The sequence below is a fragment of the Elaeis guineensis genome, chromosome 8 (assembly GCF_000442705.2).
Source record: "Elaeis guineensis isolate ETL-2024a chromosome 8, EG11, whole genome shotgun sequence".
Lineage (NCBI taxonomy): Eukaryota > Viridiplantae > Streptophyta > Magnoliopsida > Arecales > Arecaceae > Elaeis > Elaeis guineensis.
In genome coordinates this window covers 18,687,275-18,701,892 of record NC_026000.2, presented here as the reverse complement: position 1 = coordinate 18,701,892, position 14,618 = coordinate 18,687,275, and the positions used below count along the sequence as shown (strand labels likewise).

At 37.5% G+C, this 14,618-nt stretch overlaps 1 protein-coding gene across 1 annotated transcript; it reads left to right on the top strand.

Moving 5' to 3' along the window:
• Positions 1-904: 904 nt before the first annotated feature.
• Positions 905-6,008, top strand: LOC105049941 (protein transport protein sft2). The gene is made up of 4 exons (XM_010929748.2): positions 905-1,275; positions 3,211-3,478; positions 5,167-5,271; positions 5,651-6,008. The coding sequence occupies exons 1-4, from the start codon at positions 1,079-1,081 to the stop codon at positions 5,759-5,761; spliced, it is 681 nt and encodes a 226-aa protein (XP_010928050.1). The 5' UTR covers positions 905-1,078; the 3' UTR covers positions 5,762-6,008.
• The last annotated feature ends 8,610 nt before the right edge of the window (positions 6,009-14,618 follow it).

Sequence of the window (14,618 nt, the reverse complement as noted above, 5' to 3'; positions counted from 1 at the left end):
TCCTGCTTCCTTCGCTAAGCCCCGGACAATCCTGTTGCCTTCTCCACTACTCTCACTGAGGCCTTCCCTCCCTCACTCCCTTAGATGATCTGGTTGCCTTCTTCCTCCCATGCCAGCGTGCCTCATCTAGCCTTCCATACAATGGAGACTCTCGAGGATGGAAAAAATAGAGGAAAAGGGCTCGAGGGGAACCCTAGCCATTCAATTCAGCTACTCCAAGCCTTCTCCCACCCGATAGAGACTCCTGAGGATGGAAGAATTAGAGGAAAAGGGCTGGAAGGGGGGAGGGGGGGCATGAGGGTGCGAAACTCTAGCCATTTAATTTGGCCGCTCCAAATCTTCCACCTGATGAGACTCCTGAGGATGGAAGAAAACACAAAGGAAAAATTAGGGGAAAATAAAAGATAGATGAAAAAAATTAGAAGGTAAGACCTTTTCGGCTTTTTCACATGGCTTGATCATTATTTTTCCTTTTCACTTTTTTTTTTCATTTCATTCTATATTTCGGATATACGTGATTGAGTACCCGAAAGAGATCAGAGCGAGTTTTTAGGTTTTGAGAGCTTAATATTGATAAAAGCATGATAGATTACGGGAATTTTGTGAGATCCGATCTGATCCGATCTCATCCGACTCGATTCGATCAGATAAAGATATCCGATTCGATTTGATCTAATCACATCTTTTATTTACTCAATCTGATTCGAGATGGATATAAGATGGATAAAAATTCAAAATTTATTAAGATGAAATGGATACAGATATTAATTAATCCGATCCCCTGACCAATCACCAGCTAGATTACTATACCGGCTGAACCGGACTGTCTGGTCTGAACCAATTCCTTCAATCGCGTCAGTTCTTGATTCTTGAAATAGCAAAAAAGATTAAAAAACCTCTCCTCCATTCGTCCACCTTCCCCGTCCCAGAGACCGAGATCTCCTCTCTCTCCTCGCGATCGCCATTAATGGAGGAAGAGAGAGCTCGGTCCCCCGTTCTCCATCACGGAATCTTACCCTTACTTCTTTGATTCCTTTCCCTTCTCCTTCTCTCCTCCTCTGATCCGATCTGATACGCGATGCAGACCGCGCAGGCTTGGTTCGCCGGAGGCCCGAGCAATAACGAGGAGCAGAAGTCGGCTTCCTCCCTCCTCGCCGACTGGAACTCGTACGCCGCCTCCAGATCCACCGAGGCGAGCGGGTCCGCCGCCCTCGCGTTCGATCTCGAGGCCGCCGTCAGGACGGCCAACGATAAGGTCACCGGGACCTTCAACGTGTAAGAGAGATTTCTTTGTCTGTGTTCGTTAATTCTCTTTTTCTTTCGTTCCTTCTATTCCTCTTTGGTTCTGAATTGGTTTTACATCTGAATTGCTTGGGAATTTTGTTATTCTGGTTGATAAATACATCACTTTTTTGTGGTTTTTTTTTTGTGGTATTTTGAGCACTATGAAATTTCATGTAATTGATGTTGGTGAATAGGTGTGAATACTCAATTGGGATGTTGGAGGAAATTATTGGATGGCAAAGTTTTACTATATGTTGAATCAAGATAGAGTATGTGGAATAGTGTTTTAGTAGGGTATAGTAGGAATCAGATTTGGTCAATATTTGGTGGCTGAAAGATAAGTGAATTTTGATTTTGTTGTCATCAATATATTCTAAAGAAGAATGCGGAGACAGGAAGATGCATCCTAGAATATGTTGGATGAAGTTGGGTTTGCCTAGTGACTATGCTTAAGATAGTGGTAAGGTTCACCAATGGTTTGTGGATAAAAAAGTTGGTACATATTGAGGCCAAAACATGGCTCGACAACTTGCACCTCAGGTAATTGGGGGGACTCATCCTTAAGACTTGGACATGTTATGACAAGTTTTGACTTGTACATCTAAATAAATAAATAAATGAATAAAAGTGTTACAATTACTATTACAAATTATATGATTAAATGAATAATACATAAGAAGTAACATTAATCAAGACATCTAACTAGTAACATTTAAATAAGAGTATATTGAATGTAATATCACAAACTAAAAGGAAGTATTAAGGTGAGGCAAATCACTTCACATGATGGAATAATTTTAATTTTAAAATTTTTTGGCACTTGGAGTTGTTTAGAACATGTCATGCAATGGGTTGTAGCAAAAGAATGTCAATATTTTTTTTCAAAAAAAAAAATCTAATGCACATGAATAGTTCCTAGATTTATCATGTAGATTCTAAGTAGGTGAATTAAAGTACTATTTGAAATTGTAGTGTGATTACTAGTGATGTGTTTAACTATAATATGATGCTTAAATGCCTATGGTACTAGAGTAGGTAAACATAAATAAAACAAAGTAATGAATCAAGAATGAATTTTCTAAGTGTTAACTAATGAGTGATTTTCAGAAGGAATCCCCCTACCCCTTCTCTCCCCCCATCGGTCACTTCCACTCAGTCTCTTTTTCTGGTTATGCTCGCACTCATCATGCATGACAAATATTGGATAAAAAGATAGTTCTTTTTATTTCATTGACATCATTTCTTGGTCCATGATGGTAAAAGGATGGGTGTCATTTTTTCTGACTGCAACTTTTTTCTACTCTATTGTATGTGCTGAAACTTCTGATAATTCGAACCTATTCATTATCACTTTTCTAAATAATACATTTTCCTCTTTCTTTCCTTTTTAGAAACATATCATTTTGTCTCTTTGCACCCGTGGGGTGAGAGTGTGATCGACAACTTAAATAATATGATCGGAAAAAGAAAGTTAAAAAACCCAACTATGTACCCTTATTTTTTGTTCTAAACATATTGCTTCTTTGGTTAATATCTTCTTTTAGCCAAAATCTTGTTTGCACGTTTTGTTGTTATTGATCAAAATGATCTTATCCATTTATTTATCCTTTTTCATTCAAAAAGCGAAATGTTAATCTAGAGTAATATAAGATATCTCCCTACATATGTGATTCTTTACTAGAGGAACTAGAAGGTATGGAGCATTCCTTTCCCCCCCTCCCAACTCAATTATCTTATGTTGCCCTAACTTTGAACAAACTGGCTTTTGAAATGTATTCTTTCTCCATTTTTTATATCTTTCTTTGCAACTGTAAGGCTTTACAATCCATAGTTTATTCATTAACGTGTTTATGACAGATAGCTCAATAATTGGTCATTTTCATGGTATACTATAGTTTTCTTACTTGTTGCTTTGGTGTTTACCAGGGTGTCTAAAGGTGTGAGGGAATTACCTGGGAGCTTCCAAAATGCTACTAGCAGTGTTCCGTCTGGAAAGGCTCTCATGTACTTTGGGCTGCTCCTTGCCAGTGGCGTGTTCTTTATTTTTGTTGCATTCACTATGTTCCTTCCAGTCATGGTGCTGATGCCTCAGAAATTTGCTATCTGCTTTACTCTTGGTTGCATCTTGATTATTGGATCGTTCTTTGCTCTTAAAGGTCCCAAGAATCAGCTGGCTCACATGTGTTCAAAAGAGGTATCTGTTTTGAATATGTAACTCCCATTTGTTTATCTCTCATCCAATTGAGCAAGAGAAGCCGAAAGATTTTAAGGTCCTAAGAACTTGTGTGCAAAGGCTTAGGAACAGATCAGGTTGCCTTTAATTAGAAGGCTGAGAACTTAGCTGACCCAAATAGTCTGGATAAGGCTTGTTAGGCACATTTTTGACTTCATTGAGATCAAAGTAGTCTGCCTTTGAAAAAGATATGACTGTTTAGTTGGTCTTGGTAATGCTAATATTGCTTTCAAATGGAGGATTACTGTTGTTTAGTGCTCCTCCCAAAAAAGTTTCTTTTCCATTTTAAAGAAGACCAAGTAAAATATATATGTATAAGGCATTTTTGAAGTTATAGAGTAGTTATAAAGAAGTTTTATATGTCAAATAAATATAAGTTTTTGGCTTTATTAGAGTTGATAATGATAAATGTTTGAGGGAGATTATCCATTTTTCTTATGTTGTGTGCTGCTGGGAAAGAAAATTTTTTGTTAAGATTCCCTGGAGTCTGGTGGTTTTCTCATAAACTTTCTACTGTTTGCTAATGTTCTTCAGCACAACCCTGGTGATATTTGCTGGTGAGCTAGCCTAAGCCATATAAGTGGAAGTCTCCCTTAATGGCTCGTTCTTTCCTTCATGCCTCATAGTTGGTTATCTATAGCTCCGGTCTTGAAGCCCCAATATCTGTACATTGGCTTGGGTTCAGACTCAGGTTGCAAAGTCCAATTAGAAATCCAAGCTAGCCCATCACTCCCCCCACTCTTTCTTGCTGGCTCCATCATGCTGAGTTCAGGCTTGGGTCGGGCATGCTCGGGCTTTAGGCCAGGCTTGGGTTTGGGCTTTAGCCTAACCTTACTGAAAATTTTCAGGCATTGGCCTGAACTAGCTAAAAATTTTCAGGCCTTGGTGTGGCTCAGAGATTGGAAAAAATCATCCATGCTGGGCTTGAGCTGCAAGGAAACACAACTCCACCTGATCAGTTCCAACCTTATCTAGGCAACAAACTTTTGATTAGTGTATTGGGACAGCTGTCTACTCCATTACCTACTCATTTACTTGGTCCTACATGGCAGTCTAGGTTTGGTGCAATACATGGGACGAGGTGGGTGTTAGGCAGGGCCTGGATAATGTAGTGTCATGGAATAAAATTGACTACCTTAGTGATCTGTTGATTTCCTGTTTGGGAAATTGCATATAACTTTGATAAAATGAAAATCAAGAAGTATGCCCACAGATGTGAAGTTGGTTTCATTGATCTTATCCATTCTATATCCTCTAAGATGACCTTTTTAGCAAACAACAATTCAAGCTTAGAAAACGTTGATAGTATTTTTAACTTATGTCATTTCACGGGATTATACCTATCAAACCAATAAACATGTGAATTCATGCACCACTTATATTATGGCAAAGTTTGATTGCATTCAACAAAAAACTGTTCTCTCTCTGTTGCTCTATTATAGCATGTAAATGCATGTAAATTATGTTATTGCCCAACCCATGTTCTTTTTTGCGGTGCTATTATCATGGAATTTTCCTTTTTGAAAACTGCCTGTCTAAAGCATAGTTATTGAACTTTCTTTACACAATATCAATACGCGGTAACCAAGTGTTAGTTTGTGATATTTGTCTGATGTTGCTCACATAAATTTTGTCTGTTTACATTGCAGAGACTTCCATTCACATTGGGATTTACTGGCAGCATGGTGGGTACCATTTATGTTTCCATGGTGCTTCACAGTTACATTCTCTCTGTTCTCTTTTCTGTGCTCCAGGTATAAAATCTTATAGCCTTAAATTTAGTTTTGTTCTTTTCTTTTCTCCCTTTCAGTCTATGCATGAGTTAGTAGCAAATAAAAACTAATGTGATTTCTGTGGTGGCCTTATGATATATTTATTTAGTTTGTTTTTAAATTTTACTATTTTTGATTAAGTTATTTTAGCATAAGCTGATACACTGTCGACATCTTGTAAATACCCTTATCAGCCATGAGCCATGGATATAAATCCTCTATAGTCTTTATTCTTTCTCATTCTGCATGCAAATTAATTTAAACTGCCCATGTTATGTGATTGCAAATGCGCTTGCATTTATTTTATACCATAATAAATATTTCGTGAAATGAATTACAATCATGCTTAATATTTTTGTAGGTTCTTGCACTTGCATACTATTCTGTATCATACTTTCCGGGAGGATCTGCTGGGCTGAAGTTTCTGTCTTCAACTCTTACGTCTTCAATATTGAAATGCTTTGGCAGGTGATGCCAGTGTCGGTAGTTTTATTTTCTTTTTTCCCTTTATTGGTTCTTCCCTACCGAGGTAATTGTATCCTAGTTTTCATCTGTCATTAAGAAATGCTTTGTACTAAAACATACATGGTAATGTGTTTTTTTTTCTTGGTTGCCCAACATTGGCTGTACTATGCAGTTAGTTTGTGGAGTTCTACCTACTTGTTTATGATAATGAAAGAGTGATTTTTTTTACCAAAAATAGAAAGACCTTTTGCAAACATGCATATTCTTCTTTCAAATGTATACCTTTATTTTTTGGTATAAGAATTTGATGACTATGTCTAATAGGTTTATAAACAGAAGAGTCGTCCAGCTTATGATATGCAAATTTTGCTCTATAATCAGATTTTACTGCTGGAGAGGTTAGATATTAATTATCCGATAATTCCTGTATCTTGAATAAGGCATCACAGTAGCCACAATAATCCAACTTTTTTGTTCGGTGCTATTTGTGGTCAGTTTTATAAATCCTCTTTCACCAATCATTATGAAGACTGTTTTTGTTATCGTTGAAACTTGAAAGCTTTCCTAGATTGTTTTCACTTCCACCCATGTTACCTTGGGTCTTCCTTCTCTTCCTAAATCATTGGGCAAAGATTCCAGTATCACTCAGTGTAAATTTCCCAAATTTTTCATCATTGTATATGATGGAATCTTCCCAGTTTGGTCCATCATTTTGTCATCAATAAGTGCCGACAACTCTTCTAGATACTTGTCTTTACCATATATCTATCTCAGCATTCTAATTTTAACCACAGTCATGTTTCCTTAGACCCTCCTTAATGCTCAACATTTTGATGCATACATATTTGCAAGTTTACCCTTCTTTTATAGAAATTTCCCTCAAATTGTCAAGGTATGCACTGGTTACATAAGATTTGGAGCCACTCATCCATGTCATCCATTTAAAACTAATTAGATTACATTTGTCTGTATGTATCTGTCCATTCTTTTGGGTAATAGATGCCAACATTTAATGGTATCTTCTATTATCATTCTTGACTTGGGCTTCTTTTTTATTTCCACTTTGGCTGAATCTTCTTGTTCTCCTTATCCGTAAATTATTACCCTTTAAGGCTTTCTCTACATGTCCAATTTAGCATTTTGACCTGGTTCTTCTTATAATTCAACACTATCATCCATAATTAGCACAGTTGGTCCATCCCCTTGTATATTATTAGCTGTAAATACCCCTTGAATGATGCCTAGTTTTAATAAAACAAGAAGTCATGTTGGTGGAAGTAGGTTCTCTTGAGCATCACAGGCTTCCAGGATTGGATAAATCTCTTCCTGTATGAGACATTTTCGTCGGCAGGGCACTTCTGCTCTTGTCTGAGTGATGCTGCAGATGTAGAGCCTTACTGTAGTTGTTAATAATATGTGATCTCATCATCTCCTGTTTTCTATCTTTTAGTGATTAACAGTTCCAACAGGAAAAATAGCACTCGATGGATGGTTGGTGGGATGATGGTTTTTTATTCACATGGGTAATTGTACATTGATAGCTTTGCGGATCTCTCAATAATTTGATATAGTAATGTTATTTGAATAAGCATGTTTCGGCATGCAAGGATTTAGGGTGGGTAAAGTATTTTAGCTGTAGATGACTGTAATTTTATTGGCAGGTGAATTAATTTCGTTGTTGGTCAGTTATTGTCCTATGGTTTACTAAAATTATTCATGTTCATGCCCCTTGTTTCCCGTGTTATGAGTTGTCATGGGGAGTTGGATAGCAATTTCGACAATTATTGCAAAGATGGAGTCCGGTTAGGAGTTTCCTGTGTAATAGCGGTAGTAGAGAAGATCTAGAGGAACTCCACATGGAGGTGGCGGTTTTTTCTGATCCGTCGGATGTCCGATCCGATCTGAATGGGATAGGTTTTATTCAATTTGATTAAAATTCGGAATGAATATGGGCTTTGGAACAAAAATCTAAAATAGATTCGGGATGGATATGGATAATGGTATGCTTTGCCTCGAATCCGATCCGATAATTTTTAATATAAATACTCAACACAAAGCCTTGTTCACCGTCTAAGCTTATCTATTTGCCTGCTCCAAGCCTCTCAGTTCTCATCCGTAACTCTAGCCATTGTCTTTCCTATTCGGTCGGTGGTGAGCGGATGCAGGCGGTGAGCGCAGAGATGCAGATGGCGACAGTGATGCGGGAGCTATGGCCGAAGGTCTAGAGGGCGGTGAGATGGTCGGGGTTGGGGCCTCTGACGAGGTGACAAGGGTTTGGGGCCCGGAGCTAGCTGGACGGTAGAGGAGAGGAGATGGCTTTTCGGCCATTGTCGATGTTTAAGCTTTCCTCTTTGACGGGCAAAATCTTAGACATCGTCTAAGCGAGGAGGGTGAGAGGAGGCGGCTTCGAAAGCAAAAGAAAGGTGAAAAAAATTAGAAGGTATGACTTTTTTTCCCACCCTATTGAGTTTTTTTTTTTTGATTTTTTTTCCTTCTCATCTTTCTTTTGTCGGAGATCTACAGAGAAGGTCAGTCAAGAGAACCCAAGAGATCGGAGGAGTTTTTTAGATTAGAGAGAAATATCGGATGAGAGATTGAAGGGTTTCTTAGATTTCGATTGGGAGGAGATTTTTGATCGGAAGGGAGGGGTTTCGGATATGCCCGACTCAACCTAAGTTTCATCTCCATTTTATCTGACTGGATCCGAACCGAGACAGATACGGGGTGGGTATGGTTTTGGGTTTGGGTTTTCCTAGTGGGATGGGTATGGAGACTGGTTGACCCGACCCGTTGCCACCCTTAACTCCACTCCCTCAATGGCAATATTGTAACTAATGATGATATAATGATTATAATTATGGAGAAACATTTGCCAATGGGATGTGTTTATGAAAATCTGTTTCCAAATATCTGTCAAGAGAACCTGATATTGGAAGTTTAAGGACTTTACCCATGGTTGCATTTATGAGGACTGTTAGATTTATTGCAAGTGATTAGTTAATTATTGATCTCTAATATTTCTTGAAGGTTTGTAAATTGTATTATTTTTTCCTTTAACCTATGATTCTTGATTGCTAGTCATATCTTAGGGATAAATCAAGTTATAATCTACCACTTGATATTTTATGGGTCCAGTAGTGCCCAACTTATCAAGAGGATTTGGGACCTTACCAACACTTAAACATGTATTTCTTTTTTTTTTTCAGATTAAAAATATTTCCAAATCCATGTAATGAACAACTCAACCAAGCCTTAATCCCAAATTAGTTGGGACCGGTTATATAAACCATTCTCTCTTTTCCGCTCTATTTAAAGCCACGCTCTCTAAGCATAAGAAAATCCATGCAATAAACAAGATAATTACCAACTGGCTTATCCTTGCCTTCAATAGAACCATCCTTATTGGCCGACCAAATCAACCACTAAGTTTGCCTCCCGAAACTATTTGCATATCATGCTTTTAACATGAAGGTATTTTAGATGTACTTTTCTAACAGATCTAGCTCAACTATATTATAGAATTAGTTTATAGACATAATTCGTCACATGAAAGTCCTTAATATTTTTTAATATATATGTATATAATTGCTTGGTTCAATGGTATAAGGCTTGAGCTGAAAAGTTAAATGGTGCAGATTCAATTCATTAGAAAACCATTCTGCACAAAAACCTCCCCGGCCCCCAGATTGCCTGGATCATAAGGTCTTTTCTAAAAAGAAATCTTAATTAAAACTTAAAATTGCTGGTACTATAATCATTAAAATTTGTTCGCATGGCAGGCCAGGCTTGCAACTATCCTTAAGCAACATGGTTCATTGACATTTTTTCTTCTTTCTACCGGCATGATAACCATTGAAACTTGTTCACACTGGAGGCCAGGCTTGTCACTGTGCCTAAACAACATGGTTGGCAGACATCTCTCTTCTTCGTGCCATAGATCTCACTCGGTCGGCAAAGTCAAAGTTCCATGCCAATATGGCAAGGTCAGGTCTAAGAACTTAAAAACTGCTGACAATATAACCCGTTTAGATTTGTTTGCATGGAAGGCCAAGCTTCCAACTAAGCCTAAAGAATATGATTCGTCATCGACACCTTTCTCCTTCGTGCCAAAGTTGTTGATTTCAGTCGGCCGGCCAAGTCGAAGTACCATGCCTATATGACAAGGCCAGGTCTAGGAAGTTAAAATTGCTAGCACCATGACCATTTAATTTAATTGGTTTGGGTGGAAGGCCAAGCTTGTGACTAAGCCTAAGCAATATGGTTCCTTGACAGCTTTCTTCTTTGTGCCAAAATTGTTGATCTTAACCGGCCGGCTAGGTCAAAGTTCCATGCCAATATGACAAAGCCAGGTCCAAGATTGAGCCATCAACGTACAGTCAAGAGTATTCGATCCATGCTCCATCGTTATCATTTTTTGTGTGGGGGTAGTGGTTATATGACAGATTATTCAGTAGTAGGTGCATTTTCCAATCCTGTGGCCGAGCAAAGCAAAGCAATCTAGAAGTCTTCTCATAATAAAATTATAAAGGAGTAATGAGTGTTAATACCCCACTCTCCTAACCATTCTCTCATTCTAAAGCCTAAAGACAAAAAGGAAAGGCTAGTGAGGAGGGTGTTAAGACAACACAATCCTGAAATTAGGGAAGAAGATAACCTCCACCACTGGCTTGGTGCTTAGGAGACAATGAATTGACATCAATGGAGTTAGCCCCAGCAAGTTCACACCATTTTAATATAAGATCACTAAGGAAAGGCAGATTTGGACATGAATGGAGTAGAAAATGTCACTAGAAAAAGGAATGACAGAGATATTGATGGGACCCTGCACAATCAAAGTGCTAGACAATTTGTCTTTAAAAAAAGGTCATCGGAAAATATGGACAGTAGTGCTGAGAGAAAGGCCAAAACCTTTGGTCTTTTTTAGCGACGTTTCTCTTAGAATAAAATGTGGCTATCTTTGTGTGATGCCTGAATCATTTGTTTCTTTGAAATTATATTCGATTAGTAAAATGGAAATTAGAAAGTTAGGCTTCTTCCTAATGACGTATCTGATGTTTTACAATTCCAACATACACTTAAAACAGAAATTAATTTTATATTATTCAGATTAAAGTTAACACGTCGCACCTTCTCCACCAATATTTCTGCTACAATGCTTTTCATGGAGATTATGGCTTTCGCTATCAGGGCTATCCAAATGACTCAAGTGTTGATGGTCATACCTCAAATTCCAAGTAGCCCATCTCTTTCCCTCAAAAAATATTGTTGAGTAGCTAGAATCTCAACTAACTTCATGTAGGGAAAAAATCGCAAAGCTATGTTGGCAGTACTTCTAACCTGAGGGACACTTTGCATTATGTAACTTAAAAACAAGGTTGGTTGACAATGCTGTTCTTTGTCATCTTGTTTATGATGGAGTCTTCTCATGATGTTCATTCACAGGATATCATAATAAATATAGAACGCGATCAACGGTATCGCGATATAATCTCTCGGATTCTCCTCTTAGCATGCCATGGACCTTAGAGCATTATTTTGCTTCTAATTGGCTTTGTTTAGCGACTGTGTCACTAGTTTTTCACTACTTAGGTCCATGACTGCCATCACCAAGTGACCCTCGCCCTTGGACTAAAGTAATCTCACCATCTCCTCATGCAGTATATGCAAGAAGTCCAGTAATCATTTGATCCAAGTGAAGTATCGATGCCATTATTTATGAGACCCATCAAAGATGCATCTCATGAATTGGCAAGTGAGGATCTTTGGGGATTAGACTCTTGGACTGGCTCCTCCTTTATCCATTTCCGGCTCTTAAAGGGTATGGCACGTGAACAGCTGACTAATAACAAACGAGCAACACCACATCTTCCTCCTCCTTCCATGTGCCCTTAAGTGTTTCCCTTCTAATTAAATCATTGGAGCCTTAAACTTTGCCTTTTAACCACTTTAATTCTCAGTCCAACCTAATGCTTTTATTCCTTCTTTTCCTTCTAGGTTGCATTGACATTCCTACTATAGCCGAGTGAACATACAAAGGACCATGCAACACACTTGCCAGCTTGAGAAATGAGACCAAGGAACAACTCAGAATAGAAGGTGAAATATGTAAGATTGATACTTGTATTATCTTGTCTGGAAGCTAGAAGAGGGACATGAAGCTTGAGATGATATACCTTGTGATAAAAGAGAGATCACGATCGTAAAATAGATTTTGTTGGACTGATGCTAAGAAGAATCCCTGAGAAAAAAGCTGCAGGCTTATAGGAAGAGAGAATCAGTCCTCCTTTCCAACATAAAAACTCAAAGCAAATGTGACTTTGTAATGGTATTGAAGCTTTATGCCATTACCATTCACTTTTCACAAAATGAATATATTTTTATCTCTTTCAACCAAGTAATTAGATGGATTGGATTGTTGAAAAGGAAATTGTTTTCTTTGGCCGGAAAAATGGTAAAATGCCAAGGAAAGACAAAATCAATAAACCAAAGAAGACAAATAGAGATTGTCAAATGGAGTGCAAACTGTTTCTCTATAATTAAGCTATGACTAGTCCTTTTTTGTTTGTAACAATCATAACTGGCACTGTAAAAGATGGGCATGTTTGGCTACGAGTTGTTCTAAAATAACTTGATGTCAGAAAAGTAATGGAAGCATTAGATGTGAAAGAACATGCATTACATCTCGACTAAGGAACAGACTATGTTAACAAAATCCAGCAATAACTTCACCACCACAACCACTTCACTACTTCCCTTTCATGTGCTCCATGTTGTCTTTCACACTATGACTCTCTCTCTCTATTGATTGGATCCAGATCCTCTTTATTCCCATAATGCTTCTATCCACGTAATCTCTCTCTCTCTCTCTCTCTCTCTCGATTGGATCTAGATACTCTTTGTCCCATGATGCTTCCATCCCAGTTACACAAACTTTGAACCCCATGTGTGCCACTAAATCTGTCCCCAAAACTGTCCATCATCACCATGTGAAAGCCTTTGCATTCTCACCCTTCCAGTTGATTTGAACCCACAATTGGAGATTTTGGTTGATTTGCCTCTAATATGATAAGTGGTTGATATGACTTTACACCACTTGATTCACTGCAAGTAGTGTTTAAATCCCAAAAAAAAAGGAAAGGAACTACTTTCATCATTGGATTATCAATAAAAATAATAATACTAGCCGATGATTACAATCAAACCAGACGTCTTTATCGATAAGAACCACCATGTTAAGACATTTTCCTTCTCACATTTGTTGATTTGTCTAAATCCTTAACAAAGAATTGTATATCACTAGAATCATAGAAGTAAATCATCTACATTAGTGGTTGATACTCACCATCGAAGTGGTTGATGATAAAACAAGCTAAACATTATTGGGTTATTTCTTATTGAAGTAAACCATGATTTGAACTTCAGATTCAGCAAACCAAATGTAAAATAAAATCCATCATTAATAAATTTATTTAGGGAAGTCATGGATGGGGGTAGGCTTTGTTCTTTTCGGACTGGCCTTTGTTTATATGTGGTGATTGAAGGTTGAACCCCATGAGGGTCTACCTGTCCCCTGATGCTCGAGAGAACTCTGGGGTTATTAACAATTTCATGGAGTTTTGACAAATGCAAAGATTAGAATAGGAGAGAAGCTCCATGTTGCCCTTGTTGTCCCTTCCACTCAAAGACATGTTGATGTTCTTGGTATTCTTCTTAATATTTCCCAGCGATTGCCGCCCTTTCACATGACCTTGGCTGCTAATTTTTTTAGGATTAAAATTAACCAATCCCTACTTTACTGGCATGTGCACCTCAAGATTCCTCTCTTGCTCCTCTAACAAGCATTGTTTGTATTACTAAGAGAACTCCACAAATGTCTTGTATTGAATTAACATAGCAAGAAAGAACGCTAGAAAAAAAAAAATTTAATGCTCATTTTTAAAACTTACAAGAAGTTATTTCAACTTTCCAAATGAGATGAATGATACCTGAACAAATCAGTCATATAGAGCATAAACACTTCTCTCCTTTGATTATAGTTGCAAACTAAAGGAAATCAATTAAAAACTTGTTTCCATCCTTTAAATGATAGTCAGGCTTTCAGAATTTCAGGAAAAAGAAATGCAGAAAGGAACATTTTGATTTTAATGTTAGTTCTCTCTCTTTATGGTAGCTGACCTGCATGAAAGCTTCTTAGAAGAACCATGAGATTCCAATCAAGTGCAAAAAGTAAAACAAGGAGTCTCAAATAATCTACTAAAGATTTAGAATTAAAAATAAAAATGACAGAACAAATACAAGAATAAACTGGGAAGGTTTCAAACCAAAAAATAAAAAATATATATGAAAGTAAATTATTACGCCTATTTGCTAGGACATGCAGAAAGAGTAAGCATGGAAAAGCAAACAACAATGAAAACAACGGCTTAAATAACTGATATAATGACCAGAAATAACATAATTAACAGTTACATAATTTCATGAATAAGTAGGAAAAGAGGGTCTTGTTAATCTGACTGGTGTATTATTTGGCAATGAATAGCCAGTGAATTTATAATGAATAAGTGAAGTGCTGGGTCATGTACTTTTTGATAATTTGGAACATTTTCTCTCCATGCTTTAAAACACACTGACTCCTAACCTTAAGTGTGCTGCAAGTATTGGAAGAGATTACCCGCTTGATGAACCAAATATACAGAGGAAAGTGGAATAAATTTCAACGATACAAGGTCTTTTTTAGAAGAAAAACTTCTATTCTCCCAAGTTACCAAGTAAACACCACCCTCTGTCATCTCAGCTGAAGAAAAGAAGATGTAATTATGTTGCCTACTGAAACAAAAGAATAGGTAGTCAAACCATTTCCCGAA

Bases quoted from the DNA above. Each gene is read 5' to 3' on its own strand.
- LOC105049941 (XM_010929748.2), top strand. From the start codon at position 1,079: ATGCAGACCGCGCAGGCTTGGTTCGCCGGAGGCCCGAGCAATAACGAG. The intron at 1,276-3,210 runs GTAAGAGAGATT...GGTGTTTACCAG, and splicing joins GTCACCGGGACCTTCAACGT to GGTGTCTAAAGGTGTGAGGG. The intron at 3,479-5,166 runs GTATCTGTTTTG...TTTACATTGCAG, and splicing joins CTCACATGTGTTCAAAAGAG to AGACTTCCATTCACATTGGG.